Genomic DNA, 19,195 nt, shown 5'->3' on the forward strand with positions numbered 1-19,195 from the left:
CCGAGCTCTCTACTTCCGGGCAGCCGTAGAGCCGCCTGATTACGATGGGATGAACGAGAGGCTGCAAATGTTTACGGAGGAGGAGGAAGAACATTTATTTCCGCCGAATATGGCGCGGCAGCCACCTCCGGGTCCGCACGCAGGCGTCCAGGGAGGCAGTCTGTCGCACCGCGGCCAGAGGACACCCGGCCCCGTCTAGGAGAAGAGGTCTTCAGCCTCGGCCGCCAGGCGGACGGCGAATCGCTGGGTTTTTTCGTCGGAGCTTCTTAGCGTGGTCTCCCATTCATCACTAGTTTTAATCGCGTTGCGCCCTGGGGCACGAACGCATCTCCATATTATGTGGTCTAATGTTGCCACATGGCCGCAAAATTTACAAATTTCGGTTTCTGCACCGTCCCTCTTCCGCCCTCTGGCACCCGTCTAACTCCTCCACAGGGGCGAAAAGAAATTTCGAGCTTGGAGTCTTCTCCAGTCGTACGATTCCTTTTTACTCAGGGATCTATCCGGTGGCGGATATATCCTCCGGTCTTTCTTCAGATTGTCGGTCACATCTCCAAACGTACCAATACATTCTTTGCTCTTAGATGTTGTGGAGGCGCCCGCAGCACCCCGAGGTAGCGAGGAGCGGGCGAGCATGTGGGCAGCCTCGTTGCCGGCGAGACCGGCGTGTGCTGGGGTCCAGATTATGGCCACGCTTTCGGCGAGAGACGACTCGTTCAGAATTTTTGCAGCACGATTGCTGACTCGATCTACCCTTGCTAAAATTCCTAACCGCCGCTTTGCTATCGCTGATGACGTGTTTCACGCCTGGTCGTGCAATGGCAATGGCTATTGCAATCTCCTCCGCCTCTACCGGCGGTAGATCTCGGTTTATTTCGATTCCTATGGCGATCCCGGTGTCTAATAGGGCGACCGAGGTTCTTTCCCGATCGCTGCATCGGTGTAGGCGACCGATCCCGGTGGGAGTTTGTCCAATTTGTTAGCGAGGTGCTTAGCTCTGTTTTTCCTCCTCCCCTCGTCGTGTACTGGTGCATGTTCTTCGGTACGGGCGAGACGTATAGATGCTTTCTCTGACACTTTCGCCTTCTCCGGGCGCTAGTAGGTTTATCCAGTCGAGGATTTGCCTACCTGCCGCCGTTCCTGCGAGTCGCTCTCTCTGGGACAGCCTGACCGCCGCAGCTAGCTCTTTCCACTGATTATGCAACCCCATTTTCTCTAGAATGTCGTTATAAGTAGTTATGGGGAGTCCTAGAGCGCACTTCGTGCATCTCTTAATTATGGTGTTTATTTCGCGTTCTTCGGTCTTGTTCATATTTAGGAATGGAGTCGCGCAGCAGATTCTGCTCGTGACAAAAGCTTGTACGAGTCTGAGTCTACTAGCCTCCGTGAGACCACTCCTTCTGTTGGACGTCTTCTTAAATACTCTGACTACGAGCTCCACCTGATCTTTTAATTTCTTAATCAGGCTTTTGTTACTACCTCTGCGGTTGATAATCATACCTAATATTCTAATTTCACCTACTTTCGGGACTTCGTTCCCGTTGACTTTAATTTTGATATCTGGAGTTAGCTTCCCACTACTGCTGGTCATTACCAGGAGCTCCGATTTTTCTGGCGAACAGCATAGACCTACGTCCTCTGCGTGCTTGCTGATTATATCTGCTGCCTCTTGGAGCCTGGATGTGATGTACGAGTCGTTCCCTTCGCACATCCAGACGGTCACATCGTCCGCGTAGATGCTTAGTTTTAAGTCATCGAGATGGCCAAGCTTACGGGGGAGCTTCCTCATTACGATGTTAAAAAGGAAAGGTGAGAGTACAGCCCCCTTCGGAGCAAGACCGACTGAAATACAGACCTGCACAGATAGCACTACTCCAGCACGCACCTTCTAGTTCATAGCCTTTGCCGCTAGGGAACGAACGCTACGGGTAACCTGACGCTACTGTAAACCTGTTAATAAGAAGGGTCTATTAGTTCTGTCATTTTTCTTCGTCGTTATAGTTTGTTTATCTGTCCACGCTGTAATGCACAAGCACCTGTTCTGCTCATGTGCAGCGAGTAACTGCAGTGCCGCCGCACAAAGCGGAATCGCGGTATGTCTTCTAGCGAGAGAAAAACAATATAAAGATAAACACTCTCCGCTAAAATACAAAAAGGCAAAATTTTAGAAGTATAACTTGGGCAAAGATCTTTTTTTTTTTTTAATTTGGGTACAGTTTGTTCCACGACCTACTGTATAATGGGCGACCTGCGCATCGCGCCACTCTCTACGGGAGCGCGCGGCCGAAGAAATACCACGTGACCGCTGAGTAGGGACCGAGACAGCCGGTAGATGCCGCCAAAGCTCACCCCCAGAGCAGCGTTTCACGCGCTCCGGCTGTGCCTGCAAGCGAGCGGCGCAGAGTTCCGCGGGAGGATTTGTGGAACCATTATTTCTCATGAGCGATAGCTGCGGCAAGATAAAGGCGTGGGCCAGTGAAATGAGAGTGGCAATATTGGGAGTAAGAGCCCCGGAAACATCTTCGAAGCAGCCGTCGTCGTGCTTTCGACGGACGCGGTTGCGTTTCTTCAGTTGATGTGCGTATAGTAGCCCAGTTTCAGCAGACTGCCAGTCTCCCTCCCGTGCACGTTCGTTCCTCCGTATTTGATATCTGCGCAGGCAGACTGTGTCCAGTGCAATTAAATATTTGCCGAATATGCGTGCTCGACGTTTCCCCCTTCCGTTTCTCGTCATGCGCATACTAAGCTTGTGAACACAAACTGTAGTGAAAATGAACGGCGGCGCAACACACAGACAAGAAAGGGACACCACATCCGCACACTACCAACAATTTATTGAACGGAAAAGTGGCATATACGTACAGCTGAAGCATGAGACTCATCGCCTAATATTCGCTGCGAACCCAACACGTGAAAGCCAGGCGGCAACGTCAGGATACCAAACAAGAAACTAACAGAAACGGAAAAAAATTCGAAACGGAAGGCAGGCCAACTCTTAGCAACAGCAGAGTAAGACATGAGAAGCAAAACAGTCCGGACACTAAAAAACGATAGAAAAAAAAAAAACAACGAGAAAACAATCGCAGCAAAAGCAGAGTCAAAAAGGTGAAGAAAAGCAGTCAGAAGCCTAAAAAACCCTAAACCGACAACAAAAGACGAACATAGCAAAAGCAGAGTCAAACAAGAGGCAAAAGCAGTCAGAAACCTAAACCACAACCAACAATTAAAAGACGATCGTAGCAAAAGCAGAGTCAAACAAAAAAGAAGCAAAAGCATGCAGACACAAACTTAAACCAACAACAACGAAAAACAAAAAAAAAAAGAGATCTATCGTAGCAAGTAAAACAAAAAAAGCAAAAGCAGTCAGAAACCTAAACCAACAAGAACACTCGTAGCTCAAGAAGAGTCAAACATGAAGCAAAGCAGTCAGAAAACCTAAAAAAAAAAAAAATCGTGGCAAAAGCAATATAGTCAAAAAGGGAAGCAAAAGCAGTCAGAAACCTAAACCCAACAAAAACGATCCTAGCAAAACCAGTCAAACAAAAGAAGCAAAATCAGTCAAACCTAAACAATAACAAGACGCTCGTAGCAAAGGCAGAGTCAAACGAACGAAGAAATGAATTAACAGCACACCTAACCACATAACGTCACGTTATATACTGACCGACTTTTAAGCCCTGAATTTTTTAGCGGCCTTCTGTTGTTTGGTTAGGTGTCGTTTGACTCTGCCTTTGCTACGAGTCTTTTGCTATTGTTTTAGGTTTGACCGATTTTGCGTCTTTTGTTTGACTCTGCTTTTGCTAAGATCATCTTTTGTTGTTGGTTTAGGTTTCTGACTGCTTTTGCTTGACTTTGCTTTACGTTCGTTTTTTGTTGTTGGTTTAGGTTTTTCTAGGTTTCTGACTGCTTTTGCTTCACCTTTTTTACTCTGCTTTTGCTACAATTGTTCTCTCGTTTTTTTTTTGTTTTTTTTTTTAGGATCTGGACTGGTTTGCTTCTCATGTCTTGCTTTTGCTAAGAGTTGGCCTGCCTTCCGTTTCGATTTTTTTTTTTCGTTTCTATTAGTTTATCTGCTTGGGTTAGAAATATCTTGTCTGGTATCCTGATGTTGCCGCCTGGCTTCCTCGTGTTGGGTTCGCAGCGGTTATTTGCCGATAAGTGTCATGCTTGAGCTGCACGCATAAATATGCCACTTTTCCGTTCGCAAAATTGTTGGTCCTCCTGCTTAAAATGCAGGCTACACACTGTGCTCCTGTCGCTTGGAATCCAGTGCTGTTTCCCTGACACTGAAAAGCAAGTAGTGTCATAACAGAAATGTACTTTCCAGACATCACTGAAGGCAACGGAAACTCTACTTTTACAGCATCAGCTGATGATCGCAACCCTTTCCTTCTAAAATGATCTCGCTATCACAACGGACGCCACGGTCGCCCGGAATGCTCGAGTAAGGCTATCTTATAAGCATGTTTAAAAGCTGGTGCAGCTTCATAGCTTAAGTTTGGCTTGCCGCGAGATGTTCTTGAGCCACTGATTTCGTACCTTTGTTAGGTCCCTGTCGATGTTCGCCCGCTCGACTTGCAGAGCGGCACGCAACAGTAGACCATAGTGCGTAATGATGCCGCAAACGCGTAGGCATCTGCCGCCACCCACAGGCACAGGGCACGTCAAAACTGCCTCCAGTTAAGTTATTTAGTGCCTACTTAAAACAAACTTGCCGGCACCGAGCTTTGCGGCCGCTCCAGCCCGTATATCGACGGCCCACGCGTGTTCAATCTTCGCGCTCCGTAGCCGGTCGACGCGTCTCGTCGTGGGGGTGAGTTACAGCGCCACTCTCAACAGTGACGTTTTAGAGAACTAAAAAAAAACAGCACAAGCAAAAGCAAACCTCCGGTGCTGGGGAGGCGCCGCACGCGCAGGTCGCCCATTATACAGTAGGTCGTGGTTTGTGATTTGATGATATTAATTTGTGATTTGATGATGATGAAAATGGTAGACGAACAGGTCAACCGAGCGCCCTCAACGACGAGAAAGGTAACGAAAGTTGGCGCACGAGGTCCCATAGGACCCTGTTTTTTGTGCAGGTCTGTATTTCAGTCGGTCTTGCTTCGGAGTGCCTCTGTTACCCAGCGGGAACTCCTCCGAATTTAAGCCTTGAAAGCTGATGATCGCCGTCCTGTCTCGCAGGAATGATCTAATGTAGTTGTAGGTTCTTTCGCCTACTCTTAGCTCCGCGAGCCCGTCGAGAATGGCGTCGTGGCTGACGTTGTCGAAAGCTTTCTTAAGATCTAAGCCTAGAATAGCTTTCGTTTTTTTTTTTTTTTTTTAAGGAATCTTAGAACGCTACAGACTGAGCAGAAGGTCCCTGCCACCACCGGACCGAACGTTGAATAACAAGGAGGCCGTCGCTTGGCGGCGCCTGCAAGCTGGGAAATTTCCAAGTCCCATCTGGCTTTTCCACACGCAAGTGGAGGAAAATGTGGGCGATAAATGCGAAACCTGCGGAGAAAGGGGTACTCTGGATCATTTAATCTGGCAATGCCTGGATTCCCCTGACGCCAAGGAAAACATGAATAGAGAAGCCTGGGAACTGCTACTGCGGAGCGAATCCCCCGCCAACCAGCAGCAAGCTATCCGCTTGGCGGCTGAAGCCGCGAAGAAATACTGTCGCTTCGCCTGTTTTAGTCGCGGAGACCCCGGCCTCCGTCCTATAGGCCTGCGTACTGGGGGCGGAGAGTAGGGAGCCTCCTACTAAAGTTCACAGCAACAGCTGCGCAGCCCCCTCGCTATACTATCCCCCTCGCCAAGCTCTGCCGGTGTTGCCTAGCAACGCTTAAAGGCCCACTGTCCACCCTCCGGTCGAAAATATTTTCTTCCCCGGTGACTGTTAGACTTCGCCCCTAGAACGCAAGGCCGCAAAATGTTTTAGAGCGCAGCTCTTTGGCGCTCGTTCCTGGGTTTCGCGTCGGCGTCGGCGTCGGCGTTGGCGTCGGCCTCGTAACCAGCGCCTCCCCACTTTCATCCCCCCAGTTCGAGCCGGCGCTTGGCAACCGAAGCCTCGCAGGAAGCGCGGAGCAGCCGGAGAACACAAGGAAAGGAAGGGGGTTTGGGGGGGGGGGGAGGGGTCGCCGGAGGAAGCGCTAGCAGCGACTGTCTGATGCCGCTGCCGCCGCTAGCGAGTCAAGACAACGTGACCGCGTAGATAATAATAATAATTGGTTCACAGGAAGGGAAAGGCGCAGTATCTGTCACACGAGTTTGTGGACACCTGAACCGCGCCGTAAGGGAAGGGAGGAAGGTGGGAGTTAAAGTGTAAAGAGAGAAAGAGGAGCCGTAGTGGAGGGCTCCGGAGTAATTTCGACCACTTGGGGATCTTTAACGTGCGCTGACATCGCACAGCACACGGACGCCTCTTCGTTTCGCCTCCATCGAAACGCAGCCGCCGAGGTCGGGTTCGAACCCGGGTATTCCGGACAGTAGTCGGGCGTCTTACCACTGTACCACCCCGGCGGGGCATGACCGCGTAGAAAAACTGATTTATTTTTTATAGGAAGGGAAGGACGCGGTAACTGTCTCACTTGTTTTCTGTGGACACCGCAACCAAGCCGTAAAAGAAGGGAGGAAGGCGAGAGTGAAAGTGGAAAGAGAGAAAGAGGAGTCGTAGTGGAGGGCTACGGAGTAATTTCGACCACCTGGGGATCTTTAACGTGCGCTGACATCGCACAGCACACGGACGCCTCTTCGTATCCCGTTCCTCTCGCTCGTAACGCTTCCCACGGCTGTGACAACCTCGCGAGGCACTTGTATAGATCTCGTCTTCGAGAATCAAGCATTGGTGTACCAAGTCGAACATATATCAGTCTATTTCTCCGACCACAAAGCTTCCTTCATGACTGTCAAGAACTGTTAGTGGAGTCTTTGTTAAAGGAATACGTGTGAAAAATAAAAAAAAAATTATGTGATAGCGCATACATGTGTTGCTCGATTTCTTTGCCTCAATCTATCGAAAAGGTGAAACAGCTTATTTGCTGCGCTCAAATTTCGCATTAGGAAGTAACGTAATCGTCGGTAATTTTTTTTTTAAAAGAGTAACTAATAACGCAGTTACAGCCACCGCCTGCTACTTGCTCTCTGAGCCACCGCTGCCTCTGATTTATTTATTTATAGGAAGGGAAAGGCGCGGTAACTGTCTCACTTAATTTCTGTGGACACCGCAACCGCGCCGTAAGGGAAGGGAGGAAGATGGGAGTGAAAGTGGAGAGAAAGAAAGAGGAGCCGTAGTGGAGGGCTACGGAGGAGCAATTTCGACCACCTGGAGATCTTTAACGTGCGCTGACATCGCACAGCACACGACGCCTCTTCGTTTCGCCTCCATCGAAACGCAGCCGCCGAGGTCGGGTTCGAACCCGGGTACTCCGGCACATTAGTCGGGCGTCTTACCACTGCACCACCCCGGCGGGGCACCACCACCACCGCTGCCTCGTGCGGACGGAAGAGAGAAAGTAGAGAAGAAAGAAAAAGAAGAGGGAGAGAAAGACGCGCGACACAACAGCCGTCGTCCACCACCTAAGCGGTGGTGGGTGCAATGACGGCCTACAACCGAAAAATTCGGTGGCAGGCTAGCCCCAGCCGCAAGCGGCGTTGACCTACCAGTCCGAGCCCGTAGGGTACAATATTCTAAAACACTGTACGTAGGGCCAGGAACAGCCACCCGTCACCGCCTCCCCTCCTATGTCAGTGCATGTTTAAGATCCCAAGTGGTCGAAATTACTACGGAGACCTCCACTATGGCACCCCTTTCACTCTCTCTCTGCTTTCACTCCCACTTCCTCCCTTCCTTTACGGTACGGTTAAGGTGTCCACAGAACAGGTGTGACAGACATCACGCCTTTCCTTTCCTGTGAACCAATTAATATGGTTATTGGCTGTAATTAATTACGTAATTAAACAACATCAACCACTTTGTATCTTGCGCACCTTTCCTTGACGCTCTATCCTATGGTAACATTCTTTTTCTGGTATACCAACTAGTTCCTCTTTTGCAGCGCTGACAAAGTCATGCCCACGTGAAATCCACCTACGTATACAATGCTTACTTAGGAGTTTTGTTTTTTGTTTTTAGGGGGATAGCGTTAAGGTCCCATACCGCAGAAACTCCCGCGTCGTCGGCTTTGTCGGCGTAGTGAGCGGAACATCATGGGCAAGTGGTAGTTGGCGAGTGACATGGCCGAGCAGCGACCGGGCGGCGGGTTTTGTGACGTCACAAGACCACATGACATGGCCTTGTTGGCAGCAACTGCCAATTCAGGCAACTTCCCATGAGAAGGTGACATAAGAATCTAACCTGCAGGCTCCTCGGAACCGAATCATACATCTGCCCATTAAGCCATTAAGCGAGGCTTTACACATCTATGTCGGGTGGTGCTCCATATTGTGTGATAGCTTACAACTCCATGCTAATGAGTGTGTGGGATAACAGAGGCACAAATTACGAGATTAGTGATTGAGCGAGAAACAAAGTGCATACTAGTTTGGTTTGCTTTGTGGGCTTTAACGTCCCAAAGCAATTCAGACTATGAGATACGTCGTAGTGGATATAGTTACGGAAGTTTCGACCACCAGGGATTCTTTAACGTGCAGTGAAATCGAACAGCACACGGGCGCCAATCTGTTTCTCCTCCTTCGGGGATGCATATACATGCATGGGTAGTCTTGTTCAAAACTCCTGAAGCCAAATTATTTTTTCTCAGCCACAGAATGGAGTGGTCAAGCAATACTTAAAGGCCAAATGGCATTTAAAATGTAAGGAAATGATTTCTTATCAAAACAAGAAACAGTTTCAAAGCAAGTTCATGGCCATTTTAATGGCGCCGCGACGGCTTCATTTTGCGGCTGAGACGAAAATCCTTTGGCTTCAGGACTTTTGACCCAGACTGCCTGTGAGTGAGGATCCGTGAGAGGAGCAGGAGACGAACGTCACTAAAGCTTAAGTGTCGCCCAAATTTATTTTTCTTTCAAGCCGACTAGAAATTAACACCACGTACAAGGAAATACACTTAATAAATCATTTTACCCCCAAAATAAGAGCCGGTTAGCGCTAAAAAGCAGAGTGCGTTCACCTGCAATTGGCCGAGGCTGGTGGCAAGAAGTGGCTCTGACGCGAGCAAGGGCTGGAAAACGGCGCGCAGACAGGCGCCGAGTGAGTCTGCCACCGAAGGCGCTAGCAACGCACACACACCGACAACAGCACTCAGGTTCTCGGCGGTCAACACCTGAGGTCGACGCTTGAAGAACACCAGCTGCCGATCACTACCGTCCTCGAGCGCCGACGCCTGCACGAGGTAATCATGTGTATGGGTCCGGTTTAGCCCCGCGGAGAGCCTTTTGCCAAGCAGCAAACACCATGGGCCTAGTATTGGAACTGTATTGGCCACGTCTGACGCTACATATATGGTACAGTGCATTGCCAACATAATTCAATATTGGGCCAATGTTTCATGCTGACTGAGTTCTTTGCAGCCAAAGGCAAGTCACGGAACCTGAACCCTCTATTTCACTGATTTTATGTTAAAAAAAAAAAAAGAAAAAAGATGAAACCCACTGAGGCCAAGATAGCTGCGACACTATTCATGTATGTCGCTCTGCGCTGTCAAGGAAGCTGTGCCACGATTTCTGACACTATATGCAGAGAACCCATGATAGTGTTCACAACTGGACTGTGAAGCAGTGTTGCAACAATAGAATGTGACCGCTATAACAGAACCTCATCTATATATCCTCAGAGTTCCACAGACTACAAAATTACCATAAAATGCATGAAATGATCATGAATCAGCTGTCATCAAGCACTCATTTTATTAAAATAAAACCATGTAATTCAACCTTTGATCACCATTTTGTGAATAACGGATGTTTGACTGGAAACTTGCGTTGGAAACGTTTTTTCAACCTTAAACGGTATCTTTGTTTGAAGCTGGACTCCTGCATGGTACCAGCAACGGATGACTTCACTGTCAAAAGTGACCTCAGAAGTCTAATTAAGAAAGCCTATGTGATCTTGCTTGTTTAATGTTCTCGACTTCAGCGTTTGGGGAAGCAAGCCAAGCTCTTTGAACATCTTGTCTGCATCAATGTCCGCTGGCTGGAAGTACAGGTATACGTGATTATTTAATCATGGTGTGATTTCCCCGGAAATCCCCATATTTTGTCTGGTGTTGTATTTCACGTAGCTCGACATCAGGAGGTCTAAAATTCAATCAGATTTTCAAAATCTGGTGCCGTATTTCACCAAATGGCCAAGTTGCTGTGAAGAGCATGGCCGACAAGGCTACGAAGAGAGCAGATTCCCGTTCCTCAGTGTTTGACACATTTAGCACGCCATCCTAAAGGAGACAGCAGTGGACAGGCAGATTCAACTAGACGCCGTGCATAGCCGCTTTTTCAGCCATGACAGTTGTAAGCACTTAGATGGAAATGGCTTGGAAAAACACATATCACTCTATTTTGATAGGCAAATGGAAGTAAACAAGACCATTTACGAGAAATCAAAGCAGCATCTTCTTAATGTGGCTATCTGGTCTGCACAAGTTTTCCGTACTAATTTATTTCCTGTTTTGAACAGACATGCCACCTGCTTCACTAATTTCGCGTTGCACTTTGCACCCAAGCATTAATCACTCAGATCTTCGTAATTGCTTGCAGCGGTGAAGCATTTCATTCCTACGAAGAATTACCATTCGTTAACTGCTGCTCACCACGAACCGAACACGAAGGCACAAGGTCGATCACATCATCGAATACCTATAGGAAAGTGCAGTTGTCAACACCTCGTTCCTGATTGAAATCGTTGCTACCAAGCTTAGATACGGACAACTGAAAGATAGGATACAAAATAATCAAGAGCACCCAGTTAGCAATAACGGAAATAAATGCAAACCGTTCGGCGCTGGACAGTATGGTACCTGTTTCGGACCTGTTTTTGGTTCCATTCAATCTCATCATGCATGACGACAGTGACATGCACTTTGCATTCACACTTATTGTGCTGTTGCGAGTTCAGTACCATTTTCCTGCCGGCGCGCTACCTTCATCTGGAAACGCTGTATTCCTTTTCCCCACGCACTTTCTTCACCTTCCTTTTTTCCATGCGTCTCTCACATGCGCACTTTCTCTCTCTCTCTGTCTGGCTGAGTGTTCTCACTTCGGGAGTTTCATTTACGCAGATACTTTCGTTTTTCCAACCACGCTGCGTAAACCACTCCGGCAGCACCGCGTTTCTACAAGCTGTAAAATGCAGGATAATGTTTACCTTCCTTATCTTTTGCGACCTCTCATCTGTATGAGGAGTGGCCGCATCCCGATAGCGTGCCACGGAATCAGAATACTTATGCTGATCTTGAAGTTTTTGATTTACGAAGCTGAGGCACCTGCGGAGCGGTTGCAGACATGAAAATTATAAGGCGACTTTCACCAGCACATTCGCGCTACAAACCATCATCTTCACGGCCTCTTCTTTTACATTACGCTGGTCGTCAATGTAATCTTTGATGCGTGGAAAAAAAAAAAAAAAGGCGGGGGGGGGGGGGGGGGGGGGGAGGTCCGTAAAAATGAAGAAGTGTTTTTTTTTTTTTTTCGCCAACTTGATACTTTTTTTTTCTTACAAAATGCATGCTCATGAAACGATTAAGTAGCTTGCACAACTAAGCATCTTGCCTCGTTAATGTCGGTTGGCTCGTGATCACATTAGCCCGAAAGTAAACCATTGTGAGAAGGAGAGCCTTCTCACGTGTTTTGAGAAAAAGTTGAAACTAATAAATCAAAATGTCATGCAGGAGCTTTCGTCTGAGTGCATCCTGCCTAAGTACATTTTAAAGGGGCAACTGTTTCTTTGCAGAAAGGGTTAGAAGTCACTCTGAATGCTGCTTGCTAATTATGGGCCTTAGCTGGTGCATATTCTGACGTTTACTACGAGTTTACATCTGTTTAGCGCTTTGCCATACAGGCAACGCTTAGTTACTGCACATACACACATGCCTGCGCCAAGGGCTGATCAAGCAGTTTAGTTATTTTGCTGCGAAAGCAACACTACGCCAGCCAGCTCGGCTCATCGCGTATGCTCGTATGCCGTAGACGCAAATGGCGGGAGCTGCCAACTTGGGTCTCTCGTTTAACATGGGACGGTTATGTCACAATCATCCTGCCTGGTATTCACGTTACCCATACAAGCCACTAAGTCACGTTCATACGGCTTGGTTAAAGCGGGGCTTTTTTATGTGGGCTGGTAGTCTACGCTATCGAATCATACCCTTAAAGGCAGAGCTTAAGTGTCCCCCATATTTAGATGCAATAAACGCCTTTACCACTACCAACTAAAACGCAGGTGAACCTTGATGCGTTCAACGAAACTCTGGTTGTGTTCGATGAAACGCGCGGTCACCCGCAGCCAAAGCTTTCGCTCCATGCTCGTATGCCGTAGCCACAAACGGCAGGCGCAACGAAACCCTCGGGAGACGGCGTGCAGAAGAAACGGATGAAGAGCGCGCTGCACGTCTCGAGGAACGAAAGACGACGGCTTCGGCCAGTTTAACTGTTGAGCCCGGAGACGTCGAAGGTGGTCGGCGCGCAGACTTTGCACAAAGAGTGGGCGAGCACGAGTCGGCCACGCGAGGGTTTCACCGCCGCTTCACAAACAACCCCTTTGGAAGTGTGTGTTCTGTGTGCGACCGGCTGTGACATAAAAATAATCTAATACCGGTGAGTGAACTCATGCATACGACTCTTCATTTGTACACGAGCGTAGCCATGCAGCCGTTTCTTTTGCAATTAAACTAGGGTTAAGCAGAGCTAAACCACAGCCAACTTCTTAATTCGTAATAACCTAGCTAGATAAGCATTGCATATCCATTCCCATGCAGTTCTTCTGAGTAAACTAAAAAGAAAAAAAAAAACATAGGACAGAGAAGCGTGCTGATTGAATATGCAAAGCATGTTAATTACCTACATATGTTATAATGATACACAAGACGTACTAACAAGCCGTAGCGCAACGCTATCCCCAGTAGAAGCGCCGCTAGCAGCTCAGCAGCATGGCCTAATCAGAGGATCAACCCCTGTCATTCCGCTCAATGTATCAAAAAGAAGCGCCGGTTTTACCGGCTCGCTTGTTTGCTACAGTTGCCACGACAACGTTTGCGCGTGGCGCGCCACGCCGACCGATCCACTGTGTCTATCGAGCCCTCGTGATTTTGTTAGAAACCGATCGAAAAAAAAAAACGGTGTCGAAGACAGTCTTACTAAGATCAAGCAGAAGAAAGAACGGTGCTAAAGATCGCTAATATTAAGCAAATTATTTAGATACGTAGAACTCGCGACGAGGAACATTCGTAGCTCCACAGGCATGCTACATGTCAGTCCACCCTGCACTGGCCAGTAACCAATCCACCGGTACCTCCGAAGGCGCACACTGCTGCGCACTATTGGGTCATGCTCGCATATGCAGACGTCTTGTGGTCATTGCTTTGTATGATTGTTTATCTTTTTCTAAACATGTCATGGACAAAAAAATAAATATTTCACTATCAGCTGTTGTTGCCTAGGTTCTGTATGGTAAACAACTGACTGCATGCATAACTGAAATAAGTGACGGTAGATGACTGTAGAGTATAGACATGAGCAGGATGGGCAGAAATTTCCTAGATCCGATGCAGGCAATGTTCAATGACACTTGGGAGTTCATTTGTGACACCGATATTACACGACAAATGAATGAGCCTCGACTATTCATTATACCATTTCGGGCCCTGCGGTTATACGCTACTGTGTTTCTGCTCATCACGGAAACGCCACTACAATCATTTAGAATTGGACAGCGCACATGTCCACGCCACTCCAAAGCAATATCGGCGCTTTTATGTCAGTGACGCTTATCAGCGCCAGCGAGGTTTTGCATCGCCGATTGTGTTCGCTGTCGTACCTGGGCGGCGAAGAGCAGCGCCCGGCCGTCCGGAGAGCGCGCGGCACACAGTGTCAGGGCCGCCGGGTCGTCGACGAAAGCCCGCAGGAAGAGGAGGCCTCCGTGAGCACCCTGTTCTGGAGCGTCTAGGAAAGCGCACGCGGTGCGCATCACCATCTGCGTGCACGGACCACTCTCCGACATGCTCGCTGCTGTCTCCCGACTGGGCCGTACGGCTCGGGACGGACAACCAAACCGTTGCCCCTGGTTACGCCTCGGCAGCAGCACCAGCGGTCGCGCTAGAAAACCGTCTCTTTGCGTGCGACACTTTGAACTAAACCTTTGGTTCTCGTCTGAGTATAGGCATGTCGATTTTTTTTCTTTCGGCTCTTAATCGGGTGAAAGCCGGTAATGGCAGTAAGAAGGTAATGATAACAGCGAACGGACTGCACTAAGGAATAAGAAAACACATTTTCCAGCTCTCGATACTGCTCCGCACTCGACTATCTTCTGCGTGAGATAGTGGACTTCTGCACACACTTCTCCCGCAGATGAAGTTTGAGTGTTCCTGCGATAGTGTCTTAACCTTTTCTGACAATGATTTTTCTGCGCCTAGCCGCCTAGAAGAAACGTCTCGGATAATCCAATATGGCAGCGCTGCATAGGATCCCTTCTGCAGACATTCTACCGGTATAGAAAAAGCTTCCTTTAATATTACATTATAAACTTGCGCTTCACCACGCGACCAAACTTTTACTTCACAATATTGCAAAAGAAAAATGATACACAGGGAAAGAAAGAGTCGCTGTGAAAGCGAAGTAGTCGACGTTTGCTTTGCAGAGAATTTAAAATTCAATGTCGCTCTCCAATTGCAAACGCTGTTTGCATTTGGAGAGCGAGAAGCTTTAAGCACAATTTTCCTGTAAGTACTACACGCAAGCAATACCCAGTGATTACCAGACTGCTTTCGCAAAAAAACACCGGTAGGAAAGTATGCCGGTATTTTTTTTTTTTTTAGCTTTGCCTGATGAGTTTGTGCCCCTATACTTTTTATCGGGCTCTTAACCGCACATGCTACTTTAAATGTTAGGAGAGGTTTTGTAGCGACAACTACATTGGCCACAGTCTCGCCATTTCGCCATGCCTGTCTGTGTCTGCCCGTGCCTGTAAGAAGAAGAAGAAGACAGATAACTCGATAGTTGGTAGAGGCAAACGGCAACAGCGAGTTGCTAGGACAGAAGGTTCGTTCGAACGTTGTGACGGCGGTACCCCGCAGTTCGACGTAGAGATGATGTCATGGCACTAGATGTCTTCCACACCCGATTGAGAATGATCAACGACGAGAGGCAAGGGGTGCTCATACGTGAAGTGATTCCCCTATGGCATAAATAAAGCTGAAACCACAAAGTAAACTACTATGTACAAAAGTCTTTACTTTCAAGCCGTAGCCATGCAGATCGCTCTCGCGTAACTCCAGGTTTAACCATAAGCTAAACCATCTGCTACTTTTCATTTTTGTGTGGTTAGACAAATTTAGTGAATGAAATGTGCTAAATAGCGAGTGCACATGTGCGCCCCATTCAGAGGAAAAAGTTTCAGAGGACAAACTAACAAGGCAACGAAGAAATAAATGTTTTTTCCACACATCCGCATCTCGCAAACTTTTGTCCCTAACTGCACATATTCGCAACAAAGCTCACACAAGAACGCGTAAAGAACAGCACACACGCAACTGGCCGGACCAGAAAATGGGCTCTTTCTCCAAGCCTGAGTAAAGTGCAGACCTGTGCCCTGTTCGAACCAGTACATGCATAGAGATCCTATGTACGGCATTATTTTTCGGGGCATCCTAACAGTGACACTGATGAAATAGGGTCATAATGTCGTTATTGACTCAGAAAATAATTACTCAGAGCCGATTTACTTCTTTGTGGCGCCCTCTTTAGCTGTAGTTTTCTTGTGCGTGAAGAATTACAAACAATTTATTTATTTATTTATTTATTTACTCATATTGCGAGCCTATACACTAGCACAATCAAGAGCGGCTCTGAACAAAACCAGAAGCGAGTAGAAGACACACACACACACACACACACACACACACACACACACACACACACACACACACACACACACACACACACACACACACACACACACACACACACACACACACACACACACACACACACACACACACACACACACACACACACACACACACACACACACACACACACACACACACACACACACACACACACACACACACACACACACACACACACACACACACACACACACACACACACACACACACACACACACACACACACACACACACACACACACACACACACACACACACACGTATATATATATATATATATATATATATATATATATATATATATATATATATATATATATAGGCAGATCAATTAAGGGGAAATGAGGGTGCTCGTTAAAATACATGAACGAAAGAAGCCAACAGTCGGCGAGGCCAAGGAAAGCGTTGGGGATGGTACTTTATGTCTTTTTTTTAATGTTTACTTGGATAATCACAGAAATTAGTAATGTAATCTGTTTACGGGAAAAATAATTAAACACAAAGTAGAAGAAAAACAACGTGCCGATGGTGTGAACCGAACCCACGACCTCCGAATATCGCGTCCGGTGCTCTTCCACGTGTTTTTTTTTCTTCTACTTTGTGTTTAATTATCTTTCCCCTAAACAGATTACATTACTAATTTCTGTGATTATCCAAGTAAACATTAAAAAAAAAGACATAAAGTACCATCCCCAACGCTTTCCTTGGCCTCGCCGACTGTTGGCTTCTTTCCTTCATATAATATATATATATATATTATTGTTATGGGGTAGTTCAGCTTGTAGCAGAGGGCGGACACCGAAGACAAGGCTTTCAAACAGACGTTCTCTGCAGGCACCAGCCGACGCTGTTGAACGTCGTCTTCTCTCAAACTCACGAGGGTGTTCTCCTTTCCTTATGCGTATGCACCGCCTAATGTGACACTACCCCGCCGGCTGAAAACCACCGTCCCGGTGCGTACTAGCGTCCAAACCAGGGTCCATGTAGTACGGTTTTAGGCGTGCAACATGGACCGTCTCGGTGCGTGGTGTAGAGGCATGGCGGACGGGATGCAGGGGCGCAATTTAGTATGTCACTGGTGTCACTTGTCGTAATATACGGTAGGGTCCTGTATAACGGGGCAAAAGTTTTTCCGAGAGGCCAACGCGGCGAGCTGGGGTCCAAAGCAGCACGAGAGAGCCGCAAGAATACTCGGTGTTGCGATGACAGGAATCATAGCGACGTTTCTGGGAGTGCTGAGAGGCTGCGAGTCGGTTGCGAGCAACAACGCGGGCAGCATCAGCTCTGGCTATGGCGTCACGAGCATATGAGCTGGCAGTGGTGACAGACGGGAGCAGGCTGTCAAAAGGAAGCAGAGGTTCACGGCCGTATAGAAGATAGAAGGGGGAGTAGCAGGTAGTGTCGTGACGCGACGAATTGTAAGCGAATGTCACAAATGGCAGCGTTATGTCCCGGTCACGGTGGTCATCAGAAACGTACATAGACAACATGTCAGTCAGTGTCCGGTTAAGGCGTTCGGTAAGCCCATTCGTCTGTGGATGGTAGGCAGTCGTGAAAGAATGACGAACGTTGCACAGCCGTAGGATCTCGTCGACTATACGAGCCAGAAAGCAACGTCCACGGTCGGTGAGCAGTTGGCGGGGAGCTCCATGGACGAGTATAACGTCGTTGAGGAAGAAAGCAGCGACATCAGTTGCACAACTGGTTGGTATTGCTCGTGTGACCGCGTAGCGTGTGGTGTAATCAGTGGCCACCGCAATCCATTTGTTCCCCGATGCGGACAGTGGAAAAGGCGCTAGAAGATCCAGACCCACTCGAGAAAATGGGTCTATGGGGATGTCGATTGGCTGCAGAAGTCCAGCTGGTAAAACTGATGGCTTTTTCCGGCGTTGACAGCGGTCACAAGCAGCTACGTAGCGGCGGACTGCGCGATATAGGCCTGGCCAAAAGAACCGACGACGCACACTGTCGTATGTGCGAGAGACGCCTAAATGACCCGCTGTAGGAACGTCGTGAAGCTATTGAAGGACGGCTGAGCGTAGGTGCTGAGGGACTACTAGTAGAAGGTCGGGGCCATCAGGTCGCATATTGTGCCGGTATAAGGTGCCGTCGTGGAGCACAAACAAACGAAGGGAAGGGTCATGGCGGTTGGCGCTGAGGCGATTGATAATTTCGCGAAGCTGAGGGTCCTGGCGTTGCTCACGGCGAATGTTGGAGAAATCAGAAATAGAGAGCACGAAAGCGTCATTGTCACATTCAGGTTGACTTGGCGGGTCGACTGGATGACGGGACAGGCAATCGGCGTCTTGACGCAACTGGCCAGATTTATAAACTACTGAAAAACTCCTGAAGGCGCAAGGCCCAACGTCCAAGGCGGCCAGTAGGGCCTTTGAGTGTAGAAAGCCAACACAGTGCGTGGTGGTCAGTGACTACTGTGAATGGCCGCCCATACAAGTAAGGGCGGAACTTTGTAATGGCCCAAACTAGGGCTAAGCACTCAGGTTCAGTGATGGAATAATTTTGTTCGGCCGCAGAGAGGAGTCGGCTGGCATAGGCGATGACGCGAGGTAAACCGAGCTGACGTTGTGCGAGAACGGCACCAATTCCATGACCACTTTCGTCGGTGCGTACTTCTGTGGGCGCTGACGGATTGAAGTGAGCCAACACTGGCGGACCGGTGAGGTGGGCTATAAAAGCGACGAAGGCGGCCGATTGTTCGTGGCCCCAGGTAAAGGAGACCTCTTTTTTCAGAAGCTGCGTGAGCGGATGGGCTATTTCTGCGAAGTTTGGTACAAATCGCCGGGAATATGAGCAAAGTCCGAGGAAGCTACGCACGTCGCTGCTAGATTTCGGTATAGGGAAATCCCTTACAGCGCGAATTTTGTCGGGGTCCGGCTGGATGCCATGGGTGTTGACTAAATGTCCTAGGACCTTGAGTTCCCGGCGACCAAAGGTACACTTCTTGGAGTTCAACTGAAGGCCAGCTCGTCGGAAGACGCCAAGAATAGCCGAAACACGATGGAGGTGGCCTTCAAAGGTTGATGAAAATGCGATGACGTCATCGAGGTAGCACACACATGTGGTCCATTTGAGCCCGCGTAATAGGGAGTCCATCATACGCTCGAATGTCGCAGGGG

At 48.3% G+C, this 19,195-nt stretch overlaps 1 protein-coding gene across 1 annotated transcript in view; it reads right to left on the bottom strand.

The window, feature by feature from the left end:
• btv (dynein cytoplasmic heavy chain beethoven) overlaps positions 1–14,152 on the bottom strand; it is a 146,655-nt gene extending 132,503 nt beyond the window's left edge. Inside the window, exons 1-2 of the mRNA XM_084600360.1 lie at positions 13,970–14,152; positions 9,236–9,329 (exon numbers count right to left, since the gene is read on the bottom strand). Of these exons, the coding sequence (XP_084456486.1) occupies positions 9,236–9,329; positions 13,970–14,152 (277 nt within the window). The remainder of the gene's footprint in view (positions 1–9,235; positions 9,330–13,969) is intronic.
• Between the last annotated feature and the right edge of the window lie 5,043 nt (positions 14,153–19,195).

Source organism: Amblyomma maculatum, chromosome 4 (assembly GCF_055883805.1).
Source record: "Amblyomma maculatum isolate TAMU_Amacu chromosome 4, ASM5588380v1, whole genome shotgun sequence".
Taxonomy (NCBI): Eukaryota; Metazoa; Arthropoda; class Arachnida; order Ixodida; family Ixodidae; genus Amblyomma; species Amblyomma maculatum.